This window comes from Kwoniella bestiolae, chromosome 5 (genome assembly GCF_000512585.2).
Source record: "Kwoniella bestiolae CBS 10118 chromosome 5, complete sequence".
NCBI classification, from domain to species: Eukaryota; Fungi; Basidiomycota; class Tremellomycetes; order Tremellales; family Cryptococcaceae; genus Kwoniella; species Kwoniella bestiolae.
In genome coordinates, this window is record NC_089245.1 from 217,125 (window position 1) to 237,381 (window position 20,257).

Genomic DNA, 20,257 nt, shown 5'->3' on the forward strand with positions numbered 1-20,257 from the left:
TGTTGTTGCTGTCGTTGATGCTGCTTGGTCTATGGCAACAACGAGCATGAGTTAGTCAGCCAAGTGCTCAAGAATCGCTTTCCCTTTGAGTTTCCATTGTACCTATAGTTCCACTCACGTATTGTCAGGTAGTTACTGGGTGATTGCGTTGTATGGTTTCCAGATGATCGTATCGATGGTCAGAAGTGGAATCATAGGGTCAGCGAAAATGGCCTATTTATACCTTGGCTGTCGCGGCCCTCTGCAACTTGAGACGACTCTGCAACTTGAGACGACTCACTAGTTGGCGCATCGTCATGAAAATCGTCTGTTCACTGACATACCTTCCATTTGAGTCCTTGAAACCTTTTACACAGCTGAAACAAGGAGTAGAAAATGGCATGTACAGCATGTCGTACATCTTTTGATGCTGCCAAAGCTATGCGTTCACGTCGAAAGAAAGTCGGTGCGTTGTGAACACATATTCAGCTCCTGACATCATCCTGAGACTTATCCTATCGAGATGACAGCTTGGAAGTGTACTTGAACCTTTGTTCTTGTTCGATGGGCCCAAACAGGAGAAAGACAAGAGGCTGATCACAAACCTCAGCACAAAGGGCTTGCTGTCTCTATTCATGGAGTGCTATCTGAGACATGGACGAACGAACGTGCTGTTTCGAGTGCACACAGGATGTGCAACGTACTATGATGTCTGAACCTCGAGCATTTCAGCTTCTCCTGTGCAGATGTTTGAATATGCAGTCCCGACTCAAACATGTCCTGTTTGGGTGTTTCGTCTCCTGCTACATTTAGCAAAGGATCAAAACGGACTCACTGGAAAGGATCTGACGAATCCCCGCACGTTCGACATCATCCTGAGGCAGTAGCTCTCAAAGATAGCGACTTTCACACATCCGAGACAGCTGTACTTCCCTTGATATTAAGGGCATAAGTTATCCCTAACGGATCCAGTTTGGAAACAGCTCCTGATGGGTTTTCTGTCTAGGGCTATGGGTCTCGATGTAAAGGACATGAGCGTTATGTCAAGAATGATCAGGCGCTGACTCCTCGTGCACTGAAGGCATCCTGTGTCTTGTACTGGCCAGGTCTGCCCGTAATGACACATCACCGGCGATCATAGGACTACTGACAGGGCAATCAGAGAAACATCCCCAGAATGTTCCGTCTGTCTGCCTCGCGTTTCTTCCCAGTGATCATAACGTCCAGCGATTCTCGCAATGATCAGGCGCAAACTATCGTTGGGTCGAAGCATATGTGCAACAGGGCGCACCATACGTCGTATACTGCGAGACATCCTCTCGACCTCATCCGAGTATATACGACAAATATAATAAATAAATTCACGAAAAGGCATACAGGCCATATTGTCACGGGTCTGATGAGTCAGCTACACCCTTGATTAACAAGTTCTAATCACCAGTACGATGTGTGCTATCCTCGCACAGGACTAGATCCTGGACCTTGTATTCGACACCCGATACATTATCTTTCAAGATCGACGGCTTTCCCTCCTCCGTGGTTAACCAGCTACCAACTGAAACTCCGAAGGACTGATCATGGATATCTTTGTCGTTTTTTTTCTTGTGAAAAAACGTTTCTTGTAGCAAGGCATCGATTATAGGCATTTTATGCCGCCAGGTACCATCGCAGACGTTTCGTAATACGTCTTCCCTATTCCACCATGGATGATCGGTGGGTTGATTATCAGTACAGGAGCTACGAGGCCCTGTATTGATATCTTCTGTGGAAGGTGAAACATCTGTTTTGGTGGCAGACGAACCACTGTGAGAGGGCTTTGTTGACATGCGAGAGGAGAATATTGAGTGGTATGTTAATGCCTTTCCGAAAGAGCAAGTATCGTTGAATGGAAAAGCCACTGTATCGGGTACTATAGAAGGGAAAGAATAAGGAATAGTCAAGTCAGTCAGAGAGGGAGTTCCTGTGCCGTTTATGTATCTGCTCGACTCTTGTGATGTCGTCGACATCTGCTAGGGCAATATCAGACTATGACGCTGACAGGTCACAACACACGTCATCTCAGAATCATCCCGTACATCTCAAACGCATAACCACATCTTAAGCGACATTCTTAACATGCTCATACAGTGTCTCGAAAAGGGAATTGCAAATACTCGACGGAACAGGCGTCTCACCTAGCTATGACAGATAGTTTCTGTATCACCTTCCCTTTCTTATGAACAAGATCAGTATCGTTGCTACGTCATACATGCTCCTAACTTTGTAGGGATCCACAGGACTTGATTCGATGATGCTGTACATTTCCTTTCGGACGTAGCATTGAGGAAACCCCAACTTCGTACTGTACATCCCCTCAAAGGGCTATTTACAATCGTTGAGGCAGTGCAACCCCTTGCGTCTCCTTTGAGCCTCCTAGCTTGAACGCAAAAGCCTGGGCATCGGTGAGTCCGGATCGAGTCAAACATGCTTTCATTGACGAAAGAAAGCAGTGCTATATTTCTGGACTTGATCTGGACTTGATCTCGCCATTATCTTCGTTGAAGATGACAAATCGTGGTATCCTGATCTTTTGGATGACGACGAATATGGAATGTCAAGCAGAACCGAGACGGACGGTGATAAGTGCGTCAGACAGAGCATCATCATGATGCAGATCGACTGGGTTGCTGGCAAACTGTTATATCGACGGATATATGCACTTTGTCAGGTGCTTCTTGTATCAGATGGGACAGATCTTGATGACAGCCCGCTTTGAAGAAATGGCAAAGCCGTTAACGAATACCCGTACTGCAGTCCTTTTCAGGTGGTTCCCATTATGGGTTGGGAAACGGACTACCCTCGCGTATTACCATAGGTGATATCCACGTCTGACAAGTCAGCGTCAAGATCCAATTCACACATATGTGAACCAGAGACACCTTCATTCAAATTTGATCAAAATCGAATAAGGATACCTCTTTGAAGATGTTCGTGCTGCCAAATCGCGTTCCTAGAGTCTTCTCAAATGAGATTGACTTCTCGACGAGTTCATACAGGATGTCATATCAATCACTTTCCTGTGGCCGCTCTGTAGCGCAGAGTAATTGGACGGGACCACAAACTGCGTACAGTGCAAGGAACATATCAGTCTTAATCTGAGGCCTAATGTCTTTGTCACAGATCATAGTACTTGGACCAGTTCAGGGTAGAAGTCGGGGCGAAGAAAAGAGAAGGGAGATGAATCTCCCTGAAGCTGGAGAAAGTGAGGATCGATATGCGGTATGCGGCATGGCACATCAGAAAAGAAAAAACAAAAGCAGATAAGATGAGCTGGCTGTGTCGGAGAGAAGACGATATATGGAGGTTCATGCGAGCGAAACGAGAATTGAAGGCATACAATTAATGGAGACTTGTACTTTTTCAGAGAACAGACAAGTAGTCGATTTGCAATCGTTTCTTGTTTTCTCAAAAGCAGATATACAAAACTGAACATGTAGTCCCTATCATAGATCAGCACAAATACTATATGCACGTTGGATCCTTTCGTTCTACAGTGTTTGGGAGAGAGTTTGCACTACCGCCGTTGACGATTAGCAATTCCCGAACCGTGTACTTCCTGACAGTACATTCATCGACATTACACATCCTTTAGAGGATACGAAGGATAGCAAATTAAACCAGTCCGAATGACAATGGTCTCCATCTATAGGAGGGAGGCCAGAAATTCATATACCTTTCAGTTGATCATGCATAACGAGACGAACTACAGTATCTGGGCTGTTACTTCTACGCCTGTGTTCAAAATACTGTATGTACATCCACAGACACTTAGGCAATGCTGTTGTAGGTACGTGGGCTTTTGCCTCAAGGGCGCAGCTCCCATTCCATCTGACCGAGTGCTCGAATCTTAACAGGGTCAAGGTTGGGGAGCAAGTACGTCGAGCCATCGGTATGTTCGATGGTATTACCCTGAGGATCCAGTATAGCACCCCTAGGCATCGGTATATACTCGGCATCCTCGGGGGAATCCACTAAGTCGAACAAAGTGTCGTGCTTCAGACGAGTCACTCCTTGTTCGGAGTAAATCACATCTGAATCTTGCCACCAAGGAGAAGGTGTCAGATCACGAAGGAAGTATTGGGAGCCATCAAAATGGGTTATCAATGTATCAGTTGCAGGAGTGATTTCACACTTGTATGGCAGACCGACGGTCCTCCCAGATTTGACATGGCTGAAGCTTGTGGTATTATACAGGCGGGTCTTTCCTTCTGATGTTACCTCGATGAAGCGTGAATCTTTCCATCAAGGAAGGTATTCGAGGTTACGAATCAGGTAAGAATATCCATCAGTGTGGTAAATCTCCGTATCAGCTACAGGAAAGAATGTGCCATATTGCGGCAGTTCGATGGTCCTCTCGGAATTGGCCACTTTGAAACTGGTGCGGTACCTTAGTTCAGCGTCTCCCCCGATTAAGCTCGGATCTCGCCACCAGGGCGTGCTATCATTGCTTTCAGCATTGGAAGCAGGGGTAGCACCGGAAGTGCTCTCTTCAGAGGACACCGTGCCGTTTGTCCCTAGATCAGCGTACGACGCTACCATTCGAGTCAGCCCTTTGGTCATACTGGTGATAGGACTTCACGATCGTAACAAGCATAATGAGCCACTTAACTTGTGCGGATGGAATCGGTAGTAGCATCACTATAAGCTTGCAATTCGTATGAAAGTCAATGATGTTGTACTTTAAAAGGAAGATAACTCAAAGCTTTGTCGGGGCACGCTATTTATGCCCTTTCGTTTGACAGACAGTCTCCGCTCGAATGATCAGACACGCTCCGCCTTGCTTGGTGGATCCTTTCAACGAGACTCACCTACATCATCCTGACAACAACACAAAGGTGGCCTTCCCTTGAGTTGCGCTCCATTATACGAGGATAGGCAGTGCGCGATCATGTAATTTCTCTTACGAGCAGCTTGAGTTCTTCAAAGATGACGTCGGGACAATATCTTAGGTCATTTGCCTTCCCGAGGGCATGTCCGATCTCATCGGGGTCTGGAGGTGACTAGGTATTAGATGGGTAACATGCAGCCCATGACAATCTCATCGCCACAGTATCCCAGATGAGACATACGTTTATAGTATTATTCATAAGTAATACAATGTATAAAATCAAGGATATGATGCAAACCTAATTATACAAAACCCATAAGAACTTATCCGAAAAATCCAATCAAGATCAGACTTTTATTCCGTATACTACTATTGTCCATCAGGACTGATTACTCAAGTCCGATAATGCGAGTTACAATCCAAAATTAAGATTACGCTCCGAGCGTCTCCTCAAAGAAATCTATACTTCCCAAGCCCTCCATACAAGACCTCAAATTTGATGCTTCCTTTATGGCAGCTTTGGACGCTTGGAGTAGCTGCACTGGACCGCACACTGTGTTTGATTATGACAATTAGCACGAATCCATAACACTCCCTCCCATTCCCTACCTTAGACTGAACTAGGTCATGGATGGACAAGTCCCAACTCACCAGAAACATTCATCGGTCCTTCCGAAGCCTCCGCGTCCTGCTTTACGATCTTCCCCAAATTCGCTCTCCCCTTCCTCCAATGCACCTTCTCAGCCGTCTCGGCCGTCAGTCCAAATCGACCCAGCACGACCTGTCGTTTCGGTAACAGTATCGGCTCGTCTCGCGATTCCACAATGGGAGTGGCGGGCGTACATGTCCGACATCCATCATCCCATTGTTCTTGTGTTTGTGCCTGTTCTCTCAGCTGCAGGATCCTTGGTCCGATCTGATGGAGAGTTTGGTTGACTTCGTTCAAGTGGATATCCAATTCAGGAGGCCAAGGTTCGTCAGATGAATGGGTTTTCGTAACGTATATGTCTATTGTGATTTCCAGGTCACTCTGGATATCCAACGAATCATGTATACCCTGATTGAGCAATGGGGCGATCCACTCGATATCTTCTGAATGCCTTATGTGCCATACGAGGTGGAGCTTCTTGACTGCTGATTTGCCTTTTCGCAGATTCTGAAGTATCTGTAGGAAATGTCCTAGGACGAAGGTGACTCCTGTACCTCCTGCTAGAAGTAGGACGGTAGAGTATGAATCCAACGAGTGAGGATAGCCGTATGGACCTTCAATGTATAGTGGTATATCGGTAGAGAGGTCGGACGACAGGGCTGTGCGAAGTCGTTTGGTGAAGCCTGAGTATGTCACAGACAAGTGTTAGATCTTAGACTTATCGTAGGGGAACATGCGATATACTTACCGCTATGCACTCGCACCAGGAAGTAAGCTTCATTCGTCACTTCGGTCGGTACATTGGCTATCGAGAAAGGGTGTGATTCATGGGGCATGCCCGATATAGACGGGGCAGAGATGAATCTATGTAGCAATTATGAATACATTAGCTACCACCCATCTATTCATTCCTGACCAGAGTTGTCGGACGAATTGTGTAAAAGCGCACTCACGCATGCTGTCCAGCTCTCCAATGAAAATTATCCCTCCGTATCGTTATCCGCATCACATCGTGATCCAGCAATTCTATCTTACAATCACCGCTCGTGCTCCATTTTCGGGGGTTATGGAAATTATTCTGATATATCACTTGGGCGAAACGCAATAGTCGATCGAAGATCCAGATGACCATTGCGGGCTGTAAGGTATAGCTGCGTGGTCAGTACGACTAATCGCGAAATAGCGGAGGGAGGGAATAGTCTACTCACTATAACCCACTGTCCAAGCCATCTCCAATGGAACCAGGCTCCGACAAGGTACATGCTGTGTGTTCAAGGTGATTGATTAGCTATCTCCGCTTGAACGGGTTCTGAGATCAATCGACCAGCTGAGCACTTACATAGTGAAGATGATATGCGAAGCCAAGAAAAACTCGTACGCCGCCCTCCGTATAAATCTGAAACTCGTCACCCAGAGCATGGTGAATCCGAAAAGAGCAGCGATACCCTACCAAAGAGATTACGATTCCTTATTAGCTTGACGTCGTTTTTGCTTGGATAGAGTTACGGTGACGACGGGGTGATAATTGTGTTATGATACAGGTTGACCTCAACTCACACATAACAGGTATTGTCTAAAATCCCTAGCTGCCCAGACCCTAGGTGTCCACAGTATCGCATGACCCCAGCTCGTCAACAGACATATCCTCGAACTCGCGCGATGTAGGTAGTTTAGTTTTTGATAGGTGATCCCTGTAAGAGATGAGATGGGATTGTTCTTGCTGACTAGCAGGAGAATTATAGGTAATTGGGAGAAGGACTAGACGAGAGTAGAGAGATCGGATCAGCCTCTTTCCTAGTGCCCACTTGAATCGTAGATGCAAGTTTTACGTTGACTCACCATTATACCGAATCTATTTGCGATATTATCGTTTCGTAAAGGGAACCAAGCTGTATCAGATGAGATGGATTAGTTTTCTCCCCTTTCCTTCACTATGAGAAAACCTGGAAGAGGTAAGCCAACACTTACAATCCGTCAGATGTAAGCACAGATACATATACACCGTACAATACACCACCGTGAACAACGCATCCATATAAGTCTCAGGACCGTACAACCACCAAGGGAAACTCGAGAGATACATCCTATTCCTAAAACTCGCTGATAATCCCGTTGTCACTCTTCTAAATATATTCGGCTTTACTTTGTCCGTTATGATTGTTCGTGAAGATGTGGACGGCTGTAATGGTTGATGTTCATCTCCATCTTCGTCACCCTCATTCGTCGATATGGGTTTATAGCTTGAGATCGAACTTTCGTTCATCCGCTGTATATACCTTCTCTTCCTATATCGATGTTTGATCTGGCGATAGGCATGACATATAACCATGAGCCCGAAGACACCCAGGATCCAATACCAGCTATAAGGCATCACGTAGGCTTTGTACATCAAAGGCCCTTCTTGGTGCTTGTGCCCGTGTCCGTGGACTGGGAGGGTGGTGGTCGTGGGTCCATTGCCGTGACTGAAGGATGAGGAGGGGTCAATCGACAATGCGGAGGAGATATCTGAAGGTGCCGAAGGAGAGGCAGAGGGAGAGGGAGTGATGGTGAGTGTCACTGGGATGTCGGGGGATGGGGTGGGCATGATGAATGTTCGCTGGGGGTCTGGGGGAGCTATCATTTTGGTGATTTTGTTTAGCTATAGCCTCGAGGGGTGATGAGTAGGTGATGTGGGTTTGTGAAACGCCATTACACAGGCGTGACAAGGTGAATGGGTGTGGTGTTTTGCAATGATGGTATGTACAGAGAGGTCGTTGGAGGTTTACAGGAAGGGAAGCGATATGTGGGGCAGAATGATGATAACAAAGTTGACAGATACATAAAATTCTTTCGATAATCGATGAATGGATGATTGAATCTCACTCTTACTCACCATATGAAGCGCCATATCTCAGCATACCATCCCCTCCAGATCCTACTAGGTGAGAAAGTTAATCAGACTGTGCTGAACTACTCTCGACCGAAATTGTCTGATCCGAAAGCGAAAGTGGAAAAGGAAAAAAGAAACAGGCGCGGGAAGGGAGCACGCTGTGGTGTGATCGTAGTGTAATCTGATAAGCCAAAGGTACTGCGGGGAGTACCACCAGGTGATTGGTTGTAAGACGAGTGAAAGAATGAAACGTGATGGTGTGATGTGAGCAAGGTGAGAACGAAAAGAGAGAAACTTTCGGCCGGTTTACGATGATTGGATTATTGGATTATTATCTGATAAAATGCAGCACAGAGTGGGATGAGGTATGAGCTTAAAACTATGTCATGACAAAATTCAGGGTAACTATCATAAGTACCAGTACCAATAAACAAATCCAATTACAGTATCAAAGTCAGATTTTGGTTAAGCGCCAGGGGCGAGAGTGAGAGAGAGCCATGCGGTTCGTATTGGCGACTCGCATTCTTCAAGACTCGCTCTCAAGCTTGCTTGGCTTGGCCGTACTAGAGTAGTGTCGGTCGTGGTCGCTACTCATACTATACTACCGCCCTGTTTATCTGATACGATATCACACACAAAGAGCGAGAAAAGGAAAAATTCATTTCGACCGATCGGCCCAATTCGGCAATCACATCACTTCGTGCGCCAAGATAGTCAAATCACAGGTGTCAGCTGAGATACAGGTCAAGTCCAATTGAATCACCAAGCCATATTTCACATGATTAAGAATCACTCAACTATCATGCCCACCCCGACAGACTTTTCATCACCTCTATACTGGTCAAATCGATTCGAGTCTGAAAATTCCTTCGAATGGTTGATCTCGGACGAAGACCTTCTCCCATTTATACAAGAGAGTTTACCATCAAGCTTCGCAGATGACCAGAAAGAAGACACGGAAGATGTCCTAAATATACTGCATTTCGGATCTGGGACTTCATCGCTCGGTCCATCCTTCCAACATCACCTAGATACAAGACAGAAAGGGAAGGGAAAGGCAAAGCAGGTACAGGTGTATGATTCGGACTATGTGCCCACTCCAACAACAACATCGAGCTCGGTCGTACCGTTCCTTCTTTTGGATGTTCTATCGCTCTCATCTCTTATGCAGAACCTACCGGGAGGAGGGGAGGAGAAATGGAATTTGGTGATTGATAAATCGACGTGCGATGCTATTTCCTGTGGAGGTGCTCTGTCCATCGACGGCCCGTCTATCTTTGAAGTTGGGTTAGACGAAGAAGGAAGGGTCATTGCATCAATATCAGACCCGATAGAAAGGTTGTTATACAACCTATCGCAAGTCACTCAAACAGGAGGAAGGTGGATATCCATCTCATACTCTTCGAATCGGTTTGACAACTACCTATCGGATTGGCCATCAGCACATAAGCAGGAGCATGAGAAAGGGCATGGAGACAACGAGAAGGAAATCAAATACGGATGGATTCTACTCAAAAGACAGATGATCTCAACAACCTACATACCTAGTGGTAGAGTTGTCAAAGATCCTAGAACAGGTGAAGAGAGGGTGGTACATGAGCCCGAGACGGGCGTGTGGATGTATGTGCTAGAGAGGGTGTAGAATAAGGTCAGAAGGGATAGAAGGATCTCACCTAGGTTGAGTAGGAGGGTTTGTAATTTGAAGGACCTTGCATACACCTGCAATTAAGTTATACCTGATCATGTTACATGACATGACACGACATGACGATACGTCAATATGCATATAATACAATCATATCACTTCTATTCTAATGACAGAAAAACATCTCCCACTGATCACATAACCTAATGCAACTACATTTACATACAATCTCCATCTCACCTATACCACACGTCTACGTTATATAGGTAATCCATCAGGTCCCAACGCAATCTTGACTTTCTTCTTCTGCGGCTTCTTTGCGCTTGAGCCTGTCACCCGTACAATACACATCAGCAATGTCCACCTACTTCTACACCACCTTGGGTGGGTGGGGTGGGGTGAAACCGAAATATTAACGGAACCAAACTCACCCTCAGGAACACCCTTCCTCTTAGTATTACTCTTCTTCTTCCCCTCTCCTCCTCCTGCCTTCGGTGTACCCGTACCCGTCCCAGTCCCACCATTAGAGCTCGGCTCATCCCCGAAATCCTCATCCTCATTATTACCCGTTCCCTTATTCGGATTCCTAAAGAAACCCTCATCATCATCGTCCATGTCCAACGCAAGACTATCCCCAAAGCCACTTCGTCCACTTCTACCATTATTGAAAGCGGGCGCGACAAACCCATGAGCCTCGGCCTGTCTTCGTTTCGCAACACTTTCTGCTAACTCCTCGTCATCCATGAACAAGCTTGCAATCTCCGATGGTTTCGCAACGTCCGAGATGGACTTTGTACCGACCACAATATCTTGGACATCTTTCTTCGCTCGTGCCATTTTCAAAATCCGCTCTTCGATGGTTCCTCGCGAGATGAGTCGGTACACTGTGACTTGTTTGGTCTGGCCTACTCGGTGGGCTCGGTCCATTGCTTGAGCGTCGGATGAAGGGTTCCAATCGTGGTCGTCTGGTGGTGTATATGAATATTAGCATGTGTACCCTTTCTCTTTCTCTCTCGTGCAAATGATTGAATTGTTGGTGGCCATGAAGGTGGTGAGGTGACTCGACATCCCACTCACAGAAAATAACCGTATCAGCAGCCGTCAAATTAATACCCAATCCACCCGCCCGAGTACTCAAACAGAATACGAATATGTCGGGGCTAATGTACGTAGAACAGTATCAGCATCTGCTCCATTATCATGCAAGTCATCCCATGTCAAGTCAAGAGAGAAACCAGGGAAGAAGGAAAGATAAGACCCACTTAGTCTGCCAAGAAGTCACCATATCCCTCCTCTCCCCAATCGGCGAACTTCCATCCAACCTAAGATACTTGTACTGCCTAAAGATCAGATACTCCTCTATGAGATCCATCATCTTGGTCATTTGGAAATACAATAACACCCTATGACCACCATCCTTGAGCTCTCGAAGAAGATCATCCAACCTCGCAAGTTTCGCCGAATCCACGACTAATCGCTTGGTAGGTGGGATCCTAAGTGTTGAAATGGGTAACTGATCGGTTGGAGTGGATCCGACCAACCCTCTTGGAGGGAGGTCATTCCTGGATAGGTGGGTTAGACGTTGTAGGGAAAGGGGATCATCAAGTTCAGAGGGCGGTAGACCATATAACACTTCGCGGGATAGGGGATCATCTAGTAATACTTGGTCTTGATAGTTGAGGTAAGACCGATTGGATATTACCGGTTTGATCAGGGGCGCAACCACATGATCAGAAGCGAATCTTGCGTCTGTCCGAGATAGGAATGATTTATTCCATACTTGCGTTGTTATCTCTCTAAGGGGTATACCGTCGGAAGAAGCAGCATGAGGTATCTTGACGGGAATGTTGAATCGCTTTTTGCTTGACGGTGCTGAGAAATCGTTCTCATCGACATAAGGACTATCCACCACTTTCTTGTTTGTCGTTGTCGACTCCTGTAAGAGAGATACCAAAGGATGGGATCTTGCAGATTTGGAGACATCCGAAGGCGATTTATCAAGTATCTTGATGAATCCGTATTCACCATGATTGGATTTCGATTGTGACGATATCCAATCTTCATTCCAGATATTCATCAGATTCCTCAAGACGTACGTATCGCTCCCCGCCAAACTCTCTTCACTAGGTCTATCGACTTTGCCTCCGTCGGTCCACAAGATCTTCGGTAAGTTGACCTCGATGGGGTTCTTGGCTGAGTCGGGGAGGTAGAGTTGATCCCCTTCCCTAGCAAGATTTCCAGACTGAGAGAAACTGCCAAACATGTATGGCGAGACTACGTCGGCTCGTTCGAATAGGTCTGGGTGATTACACACTTTTCGGAATTGCATGACCAAGTTCATCAGGTTCTTAGCGCCTGAAGTATCCGTTGCGTTATTGGCTTGGGCGATAAGGTCGGATATGGACACGCGCTGTCGGAGGGCTTTATAGATGTTTCGTTGACGTTGGGATAGGTCCACGAGAAGATCGATCTCGATCTATTGGTTGTGAGCACGTTAGTGATGCATTGTCTGGATTTGGTGCGAGACCCACCTTATCACCCAACTCCTTCTGCACATGCTTCTTGACTCGTCGCAACATAAAAGGCTTTAAGATCATATGTAATCTCTTTAGTTGTTCAGGTTTGAGCGAGCCACCAGAACCACCAGCAGCATTTTCGATGTCTTTCGAGAACCATTCTGAAAATTCTTCGTGTGAGTCAAACAAGGAAGGCATGATGAAGTGGAGTAAGGCCCAAAGTTCTGACAAAGCGAGTGAAGTCAGCTACTATTCTATACTTCCAATCGGGAGATTATGGATAGCTTACCGTGCATCGAGTTCTGAATGGGTGTACCAGTCAAAAGCAGCCTATTTCGACAATGTAGCGATAACAAGGATTTCCACCTGGCACTGGAAGACGATTTGATAGCTTGCGCTTCATCTAAAATCATATATTGCCATTTCATCCCTTGGAGGTATTTCTCATCTTGCACGGCCTAAGTAGTATGAAAAACATCAGTTGCACACCCCCTTCACCGACAACAGTCTCGAGACTATCTATGGTATGTCGCCGTCCCATCTCATCTGGATACAAAAGGAAAAACAACTCACCAGCTGATAACTGGTAACCAGAATATGAAACGGCGAACTCTCATTAAACGTCTGATTCTTCCTTGACCAGATCCTTCTGAGCGTCTCTCGATCTTTCGGACTACCCCAATAAGGTAAAGCTTTGAGACGAGGCACGAATCTGGCTAATTCCTGCTGCCAATTGTGCAATGTTGATGAAGGCGCGATGACAAGGAATGGTCCCCAGAGGTTGTGTACTTCTGCCAAGTATGCGAGGAGGGATATGGATTGGATAGTCTATGATCAGATAACATCGAGTCAGCATACTTTGGGTGCACGGCACATGTGAGGGTTGGATTCTTCTACTCACCTTACCCAAACCCATCTCATCGGCCAAAATACCATTGATCCCCTGTTCATACAGATTACCCAACCACGTCAAACCCTTCAATTGATATTCCTTCAACTGCGCCATTAACATCTTGGGTTGAGTGATAGTCACCGAGTTCTCACCCAAAGAAGGGTTCTGGAAATTGAGCTCGTCTCCGTCCACTAAGATCAGAGTGCGCACGTCAGCTAGACCATAAATGTACTGTATGCATGAGAAAGCTGAAGACGAGAAAGGGGACTCACTCGTATCGTCCTCTTGGGCAGCACCAGCTCGTGAAGCGTTGGCTTGATCGAAAGCTGCAGCCTTGTCTTTAGCAGCTTGGACGGCAGCCTGGGCTCCTCTCGCAGCATGACGTCGGAGGTTTTCTTCGTCGTCTGTAGGTGAAAGGAGATCAGCAATGTTCTTCCCTCTCGCATCATCGCACTTCCAGAAATCGATCTCTTGAAAAATCGCCGTATAGCACACTTCAGAGAGAGCCGCCAGACCACTCACCATCATCATAATCAATATCCGGCAACACCTCCCCCCCATCGCCAATCCCAATCTCCTCATTATCATGCCGTTCTTCCAGGGGCTTCTCCATCCCCTCGGCCTGCTCAGCCTCATGAGTCTTAATCTTCTTCCCAATGAAATGACTGTAAAGCTCAGTCTGGGTCAAAAGGAAATTCAATTTCCTAGCTTGTCGTTTCGATTCCCTAGCTTCTTCCTCCTGTTTGGCCTTTTCCAGCGCGTCCTTCTCTGCTTTCTTACGGGCTATGAGTTCTTCTTTCTCGTTCTTCTTCCAGTAGACCAGCATCTGAGCATATCGCATGAGTAATCAGCAAACAATCAAGAATCAATATAGATAGCAGACTTCATATTTACCTCCTTGACAACCCTCTTAGCCTTTGATATGGAATCTCTGACATTCTTATTCCTTTGAGTGAGCTTGAGGTTCCGTTGACCATGTCCATTCCTTACTGCAGCTTGAATACGTCTCGAAGCGGATTGTTTGACGGTGGTATCGTACCCTTGATACACTCTGTATATCTATGGGGATACGATTGAACGAATTAGCATTTTACGCTTATAATCAACCAATCCACTTCTCTCCTAAACCGTCCCCTGTATGGAAGTATATAAGAGACATTATACGTGAGAATCCCACACCCACCTTAGGCACATCCCTCACAACATTACTCCAAACCATCTTCTGCAAATCCTCTACCAACCCGAACCTGACCCTCGCCTCTGCCTCCGACACCCCTCGGGGATCGTAGGAATTCGGCGCCGGACCAGGTGGTTTCTCAGGAACAGTCTCATTGACAATCTCCGAGCTCGCGAAGGGAAGGTCCAACATCGTATTGACTTCTTCCATCTGATCAGGTTGAGGTTGAGGAGCAATTGCAACCGGTTTCTTCCCCTTTCCGCCTGCCGGAGTATTCGCTCCTGTTCCAGCTGTAGTTGAAGGAAGCGCCTCTTCCTTCTCTTTTTCAGGTTTGATTGGTCTAGTCCACCGTCCTTTACCCACACCAGGTTCTTTCGCCTTACTCTTCTTCTTACTTCCCGTATGAACCACCGACCCCTCATTAATCACACTGGACCCTCCCACCGATCCAGCTCTAATCGACCGATCTTCATCCATACATTCCTCAGCCGTTGGCCCAAGCCCTGCGTCGTCTTCAGAATCCACGAACTTGATCTCCTCATTATCATTCTCCAACTTCCTCTTCTTGGCCTTAGCCTTGGACGATTTCTTACTTGGTCCAGATCCAGAGGGAGGAAGAACCTCATCGCCCAATAATGCAGCGATATCAGCATCAGCCTCTCCATTGACCGTAGAAGTATCCCCCATCTCAGAATAATCATCTCCTCCCGTAATGGATTTTCTACCCTTTTCCCTCTTCGCGTCAATCCCTCTGATCCGCTTCCACCCCTTGGCGGGACCAGGTTTCTTACGGACTGTACCATCCTTATTCACCGGCGCACCACCTTCCTTCTCTTTCATGCGTAACCACATCTCATCCTGGACAGCTTTCACGTCGTCCTCTGTCAGGCCGGAGATATCGTTCGACTCGATCTTACTGATCACCTCTGCTCGGGTCAGACCACAGGGTTTGACAATTGACATTGGATCTTTCGATTCTTCTTCCTCTTCTTCGTCCTCGTCATCGTGATCTTCGTCATCGCCAAAATCAGGTACGGGCGCGTCAGAGGGAGGGAAAGCGGGGGATGAGGCTGCTTCGTCACCTGCTAGACCTAGGAGTTCGTCATCTAGGTTGACTCCTGGTAGTTTGCCTGCACCACCCTTGGATTTCCGGTTGTATTTCCGTTTACCCTCTAATAGTAGAGTTAGGGTGGTCAGCCTATGAAAACCGTGGTGAACTTGCAAGCGTATGACTCACCCTTGGGTTTGGCCTTGCTGGACGAAGGTTCGTCCATCATCTGACCAGGCATTTGAGGTAGGTTGAGGGGCTCTTCAGAAGTCAAGGTAGATTTTCGAGCTTGCTTCTTAGCATTGGTGGAACCATTGATAGGAGGCTAATTGGATCATAGGTTGAAAACGTCAGCGAAGACTGCGACGGCGACTGATATGACAAGTCATCCCAATTTGAGAAAAGGGGGCATTCCACCTGCAAGTGGCTGAGACAATATGGTGCGAAGATATAACATACCTTATAGACCTCCACAAATTTATTCACCTCCTCAACCTGATCCTCTCGTTTATGTTGATATTTCTTCAAATTCAACTCCCATATATCCTCGTTTCCCAACAACTTATCATCCGGTCTGATCGCCCGTGAGCTGGTAGGTATAATAGGAGGTTGGGAAGTAGGTTTGATAGGTGAGAGTGATATGGATGATCTCGGCCTCGGTAAATCGCCATTGCTATACTGTTGTTGGATGAGGGGCGGTGGTGAGATATACCTTGAATTGGAAGGTTTTGTTGGAGAGGGAGAATACTTCCTAGACCCTGCATCAGAAATACCCTCCCAATCTCTATTATTCCTAGTTGAGAAAGCCGACGAAGTGGGATTGGGAGGTAATCCCTCATGAGCCATTATACGACTTGAAGGACGCCCGAAACCAGTTTCATACTCGTCATAGACTTTATCGTAGTATGCTGCTGTCGAGGTACTGCCTGTAGCTGCTGGTGGATCATACACTGAGGATGGTTTAGCGTATCGACTGGACGAGGCGGAGGGGTAGGAGGGGGAATCGTATATTGCTGGTGGGGCTGGGGCTTGACGGGGAGGAGAGGGGGGTTGGGGGGAAGGGTTTACCAGGGCTGAGAGGGACATTCGACCGGATGGGGTTGGGCGAGGAGGAGATGCCTGGTGGTATTGGAATGTCAGCGGACAGATACATGGGCGGGGAATAGGGTTGAGGTATGAGTTCCGAATGGGATTATTGCTCGTGAATGAAACGAAGGGAGGAAGGGGAATAATATCTATGGAAATGTCAAGGAGGAAGAAAGTAGACTCACCTCCAATACCCTCCTCTGATCGCCATTCATACTTATCCTATTGGTGGGTGATCTGCTCGTACTGGATGAAGGTCGTCGCGTATAATGTGAATGATGAGGTTCTGACATTGTACGTTGGGTTCCTTGGGGGTGATGTGTTTTATCGCGGTCTGAATGCAATGCGATATAAGGAGGTTGTTGTAGAGGAAGAGGAGGGGGAAGATGGGTGAATGAGTGATGAATAGGTGACGTGTACGTTGGGTCGTTATTTCTCTATGGATCTGAGCCAGATTGAAAAGGGGAAATGGGAAATGGGTTTAGTTAACCTTTGACTTTGCAGTTTATATGCATGGAACTGACCGTATAGGTGATATATGGATGACTTACTATGCGATATCATTCATGTATATACTTTGATACATTGACCCATCTGTAATCTTGACGATGCTGGTACGCTGCAGGGAGAACGAATGTAGCGATAGGAGGGATGCAGGGTATAGTCACTCGCTGGGTGTACGATGCAGCACCATCCCCTTGTAGGATGTACGGTGCTGGATGGTCAGTAGGATGTATGCTGAACAGCGATGAAACGGTGTATGGTGGCGATGGGGATGATACTGTATGGCAGCAAGGGGAAATGAATGAATATGCATCCTGTTCTCTTTTTCTTTTTCTTTGGGTTGGAGGATTGGCAAGTGGGGTTGGTTGGACCCGTTCTTGCTCCCTCTCCCTTTCTTTTCCGAGGATGTCATGATTATTCTATTTTCCATGATTTTGTGGTTTTATGGATTTAAACCCAATCCCAATCGAGAGAGATAGAATGGGTGGGATGAGCTCGGTCCCTGAATCCATAATCATCAAAACACGTAAACCACACATACACACACACCTACCCCGAATGATACTCGCGTGTCTTTTCTTTAAGCTGGAATCAGGCTCTGGTGAGATATTACACGTCATGCTTGTTTGTCATCGAGAAACACATAGATTTGCAATCTACCGCTTTAAGGGGGTCATCCTGGATATGCTGTTCTCTCATAGTGCTGTATAGAAATAGGTATACGACAAGAGAAACGCGTAGCTTTGCAATTCGTCGAAATGTCATCCTTATGGGGGGCTTCTATGCCGTTCTCATCAATGATATATAGGTTGACCTGCAGAAACGCATAGCTGGAGAATTTGTCTCATTATGCTGTTCTCTCGTTTCATGCACTAGCTAGCCACACGTTGTAAAGCTATGACCATGGTCAAATTGACTCATCTGACACAAATTCAATGAGCATGATGATCCCAGAGTCACATGAACATGCGTAAGACATAGATATCATTCCACTTTCCAGCCTCCAATCTCATCATTCTTTTCCATATTCCATTTACCCTATACCGTTGTCTCACTCTTGATAGTAGCTTGAATGGTTGGAGGAACAACCGCAGAAGGCACAGTGCCACTAGCAGGAGCGTTTGGCGAAGTCACAGAACCAGCTCCAGGCGCAGGAGAGGAGGAAGCCAATCGGGCGTCTAAAGCTTTTAATGCGAGGGCTCTAAACATATCACAAATGATCAGTTGAGACACCCTGCCCGATTACTGAACCATCAACTCACCTTCTTCGTTCTGCTTCTGCTCGGGCGCCTCCTGGACCGGGCAGAAGGGAATAGGCATTCGAGTTGATAGGCTCGTCCCATGCTTGGACCAATTTCAGCTTGACGGCGATTTTGAAGACTGTGTTGCCCAATATGGATATGTATGGTCTATAAGCATTTTGTAGAATTAGCATTGGTTCGAGCCGTAAGGGATAGAAACCAGTCAGAGCAAGATACTGGACCCCTAGGCCCAACCTACTCACCTGATGATGGGTGGGAACCAATATTGGAACGCAAACGTCTCGCTCCTGTCGCCCATAAATTCACCATTCTCAGACAACTTGAAGAATCTCAGATATCCCCATGCGACTATGAATCCGAATTGGATGAGAATCATAGGTGAGGGGCCGAAGACTACGACTGCTACGTTGGAGATGAGGAGGTGGATACCTGGGAGGGTCTATAGATGATATCAGCATCAAATTGCCGCTTGACCTGTTTCTAGATTAGATACTTGGTAGATATAAATAAGAAGTGAGGTAAGTGGAGTAGTACCTACCTTTACTCTAACTTTGAATTTGCCCAACAACTGGACTTGATGTTCAGGTATCAGTTGCGTGAAAGCTACAAGGAAACCGACTTGTAATCCTGATAAACCATGGTATGGCAGGCCGTATCTGATTGTTACACACCCATGAGTTGATCTGCTCTTTCACATATGGAGATGACATTCCAACATACAAGGCATCCTCCTGACCCAATACGAACCACATGAGCCAGCTGAATCCAAAGGCAATGACGTTCGATCCGACAATAGTTATAATACTGAATTTGATGAGTTCGCGTATACCCCATACTCTCTCTAGGTATCTGCATGCTAATGGGATGGAGATTGCTGATATTATGAGCTACGTGAGGGATATCTGAGATTAGTACGGGAGCGCACGGCGATGAATAATGTCACCATATAGCGGAGGAAGAGAAGGGTTGTGCTAGTAAAAGGTAGGTACACAACGGAAGGTATACCACCACTCACCCCGAATAATCCCAACTCCACCAAACCAGCAGTCAACAATGTCCAAGGGTACCAGATACTTTTCCCAGGGGACAATACCAACCAAGGTAATTGACTACCCCATGCTCCGGGTTCAGGTGAATTCTCCAAAGCGAGATAAGACAGTCCTTGGCCTATCACCGAGAACAGGATCATGGTGAGTGTGATGAGCCTTGTACCGAGCGGTATGGACGAGAGGAAGGGGAGGAACGATATGGCTGGCATGGTGGATGGTGGATTACGCGGTCGAGGGTGAGGGTGAGGGGTGCTGTGCTGGTAGTGGGCGTGAGGTTGAAGAATAGAGAGATGCCTCGGGGGACGTTGCTGATGGTGCTGGGGGTAGTGATGTAGTTAGCCTCTATAATTGACCGATGTATGGATGATGTATCAATGTCAATGTCAGGTACCGAAACAATCTTATATGCAAGATCATGAGAAGCTGTTCATCTTCATCACACGCGTCCGTGCACAGATACAAACATCCTTTCTATGGTCATGCGAATATCCGTATATTGAATTTATGGTATTTTATCCCAAACCAGTTCACCACTCACTATAATAACCCAACATGGTATGGCATACATACCTTGTTAAGTACCTCGTAACTCGTTCGAAAGAGAGAGAGAACAAGAGATGTTTATCCTATTTGCATAACCTCTCCTCTCCTCTACGTACATCACCTACAACCTACATTCATATATAGAACCTCAATCCGTCACACGCTAGTCTT

The 20,257-nt window shown here is 46.6% G+C and overlaps 4 protein-coding genes across 4 annotated transcripts; 1 reads left to right on the top strand and 3 right to left on the bottom strand.

Moving 5' to 3' along the window:
• Positions 1–5,277: 5,277 nt before the first annotated feature.
• On the bottom strand, positions 5,278–8,115 carry I302_106483 (uncharacterized protein; the record flags this gene model as incomplete). The annotated part of the gene is made up of 9 exons (XM_019192871.1): positions 5,278–5,399; positions 5,498–6,178; positions 6,244–6,359; positions 6,449–6,633; positions 6,704–6,758; positions 6,835–6,941; positions 7,053–7,253; positions 7,335–7,384; positions 7,464–8,115. 9 exons carry the CDS (start codon positions 8,113–8,115, stop codon positions 5,278–5,280), a joined length of 2,169 nt encoding a protein of 722 aa, XP_019045868.1.
• A 1,051-nt stretch (positions 8,116–9,166) lies between these two features.
• I302_106484 (uncharacterized protein) lies at positions 9,167–10,006 on the top strand (the record flags this gene model as incomplete). The annotated part of the gene is made up of 1 exon (XM_019192870.1): positions 9,167–10,006. The coding sequence occupies one exon, from the start codon at positions 9,167–9,169 to the stop codon at positions 10,004–10,006; it is 840 nt and encodes a 279-aa protein (XP_019045867.1).
• Positions 10,007–10,267: 261 nt separating this feature from the next.
• I302_106485 (uncharacterized protein) lies at positions 10,268–17,021 on the bottom strand (the record flags this gene model as incomplete). Its single annotated transcript, XM_019192869.1, has 15 exons — positions 10,268–10,338; positions 10,441–10,974; positions 11,087–11,169; positions 11,272–12,485; positions 12,541–12,749; positions 12,815–12,983; positions 13,099–13,353; positions 13,427–13,608; positions 13,690–13,821; positions 13,940–14,243; positions 14,312–14,476; positions 14,601–15,766; positions 15,832–15,967; positions 16,102–16,761; positions 16,914–17,021. The coding sequence occupies 15 exons, from the start codon at positions 17,019–17,021 to the stop codon at positions 10,268–10,270; spliced, it is 5,388 nt and encodes a 1,795-aa protein (XP_019045866.1).
• Positions 17,022–18,270: 1,249 nt separating this feature from the next.
• Positions 18,271–19,752, bottom strand: I302_106486 (uncharacterized protein; the record flags this gene model as incomplete). The annotated part of the gene is made up of 6 exons (XM_019192868.1): positions 18,271–18,433; positions 18,495–18,641; positions 18,737–18,933; positions 19,033–19,150; positions 19,215–19,381; positions 19,510–19,752. 6 exons carry the CDS (start codon positions 19,750–19,752, stop codon positions 18,271–18,273), a joined length of 1,035 nt encoding a protein of 344 aa, XP_019045865.1.
• Positions 19,753–20,257: the final 505 nt, after the last annotated feature.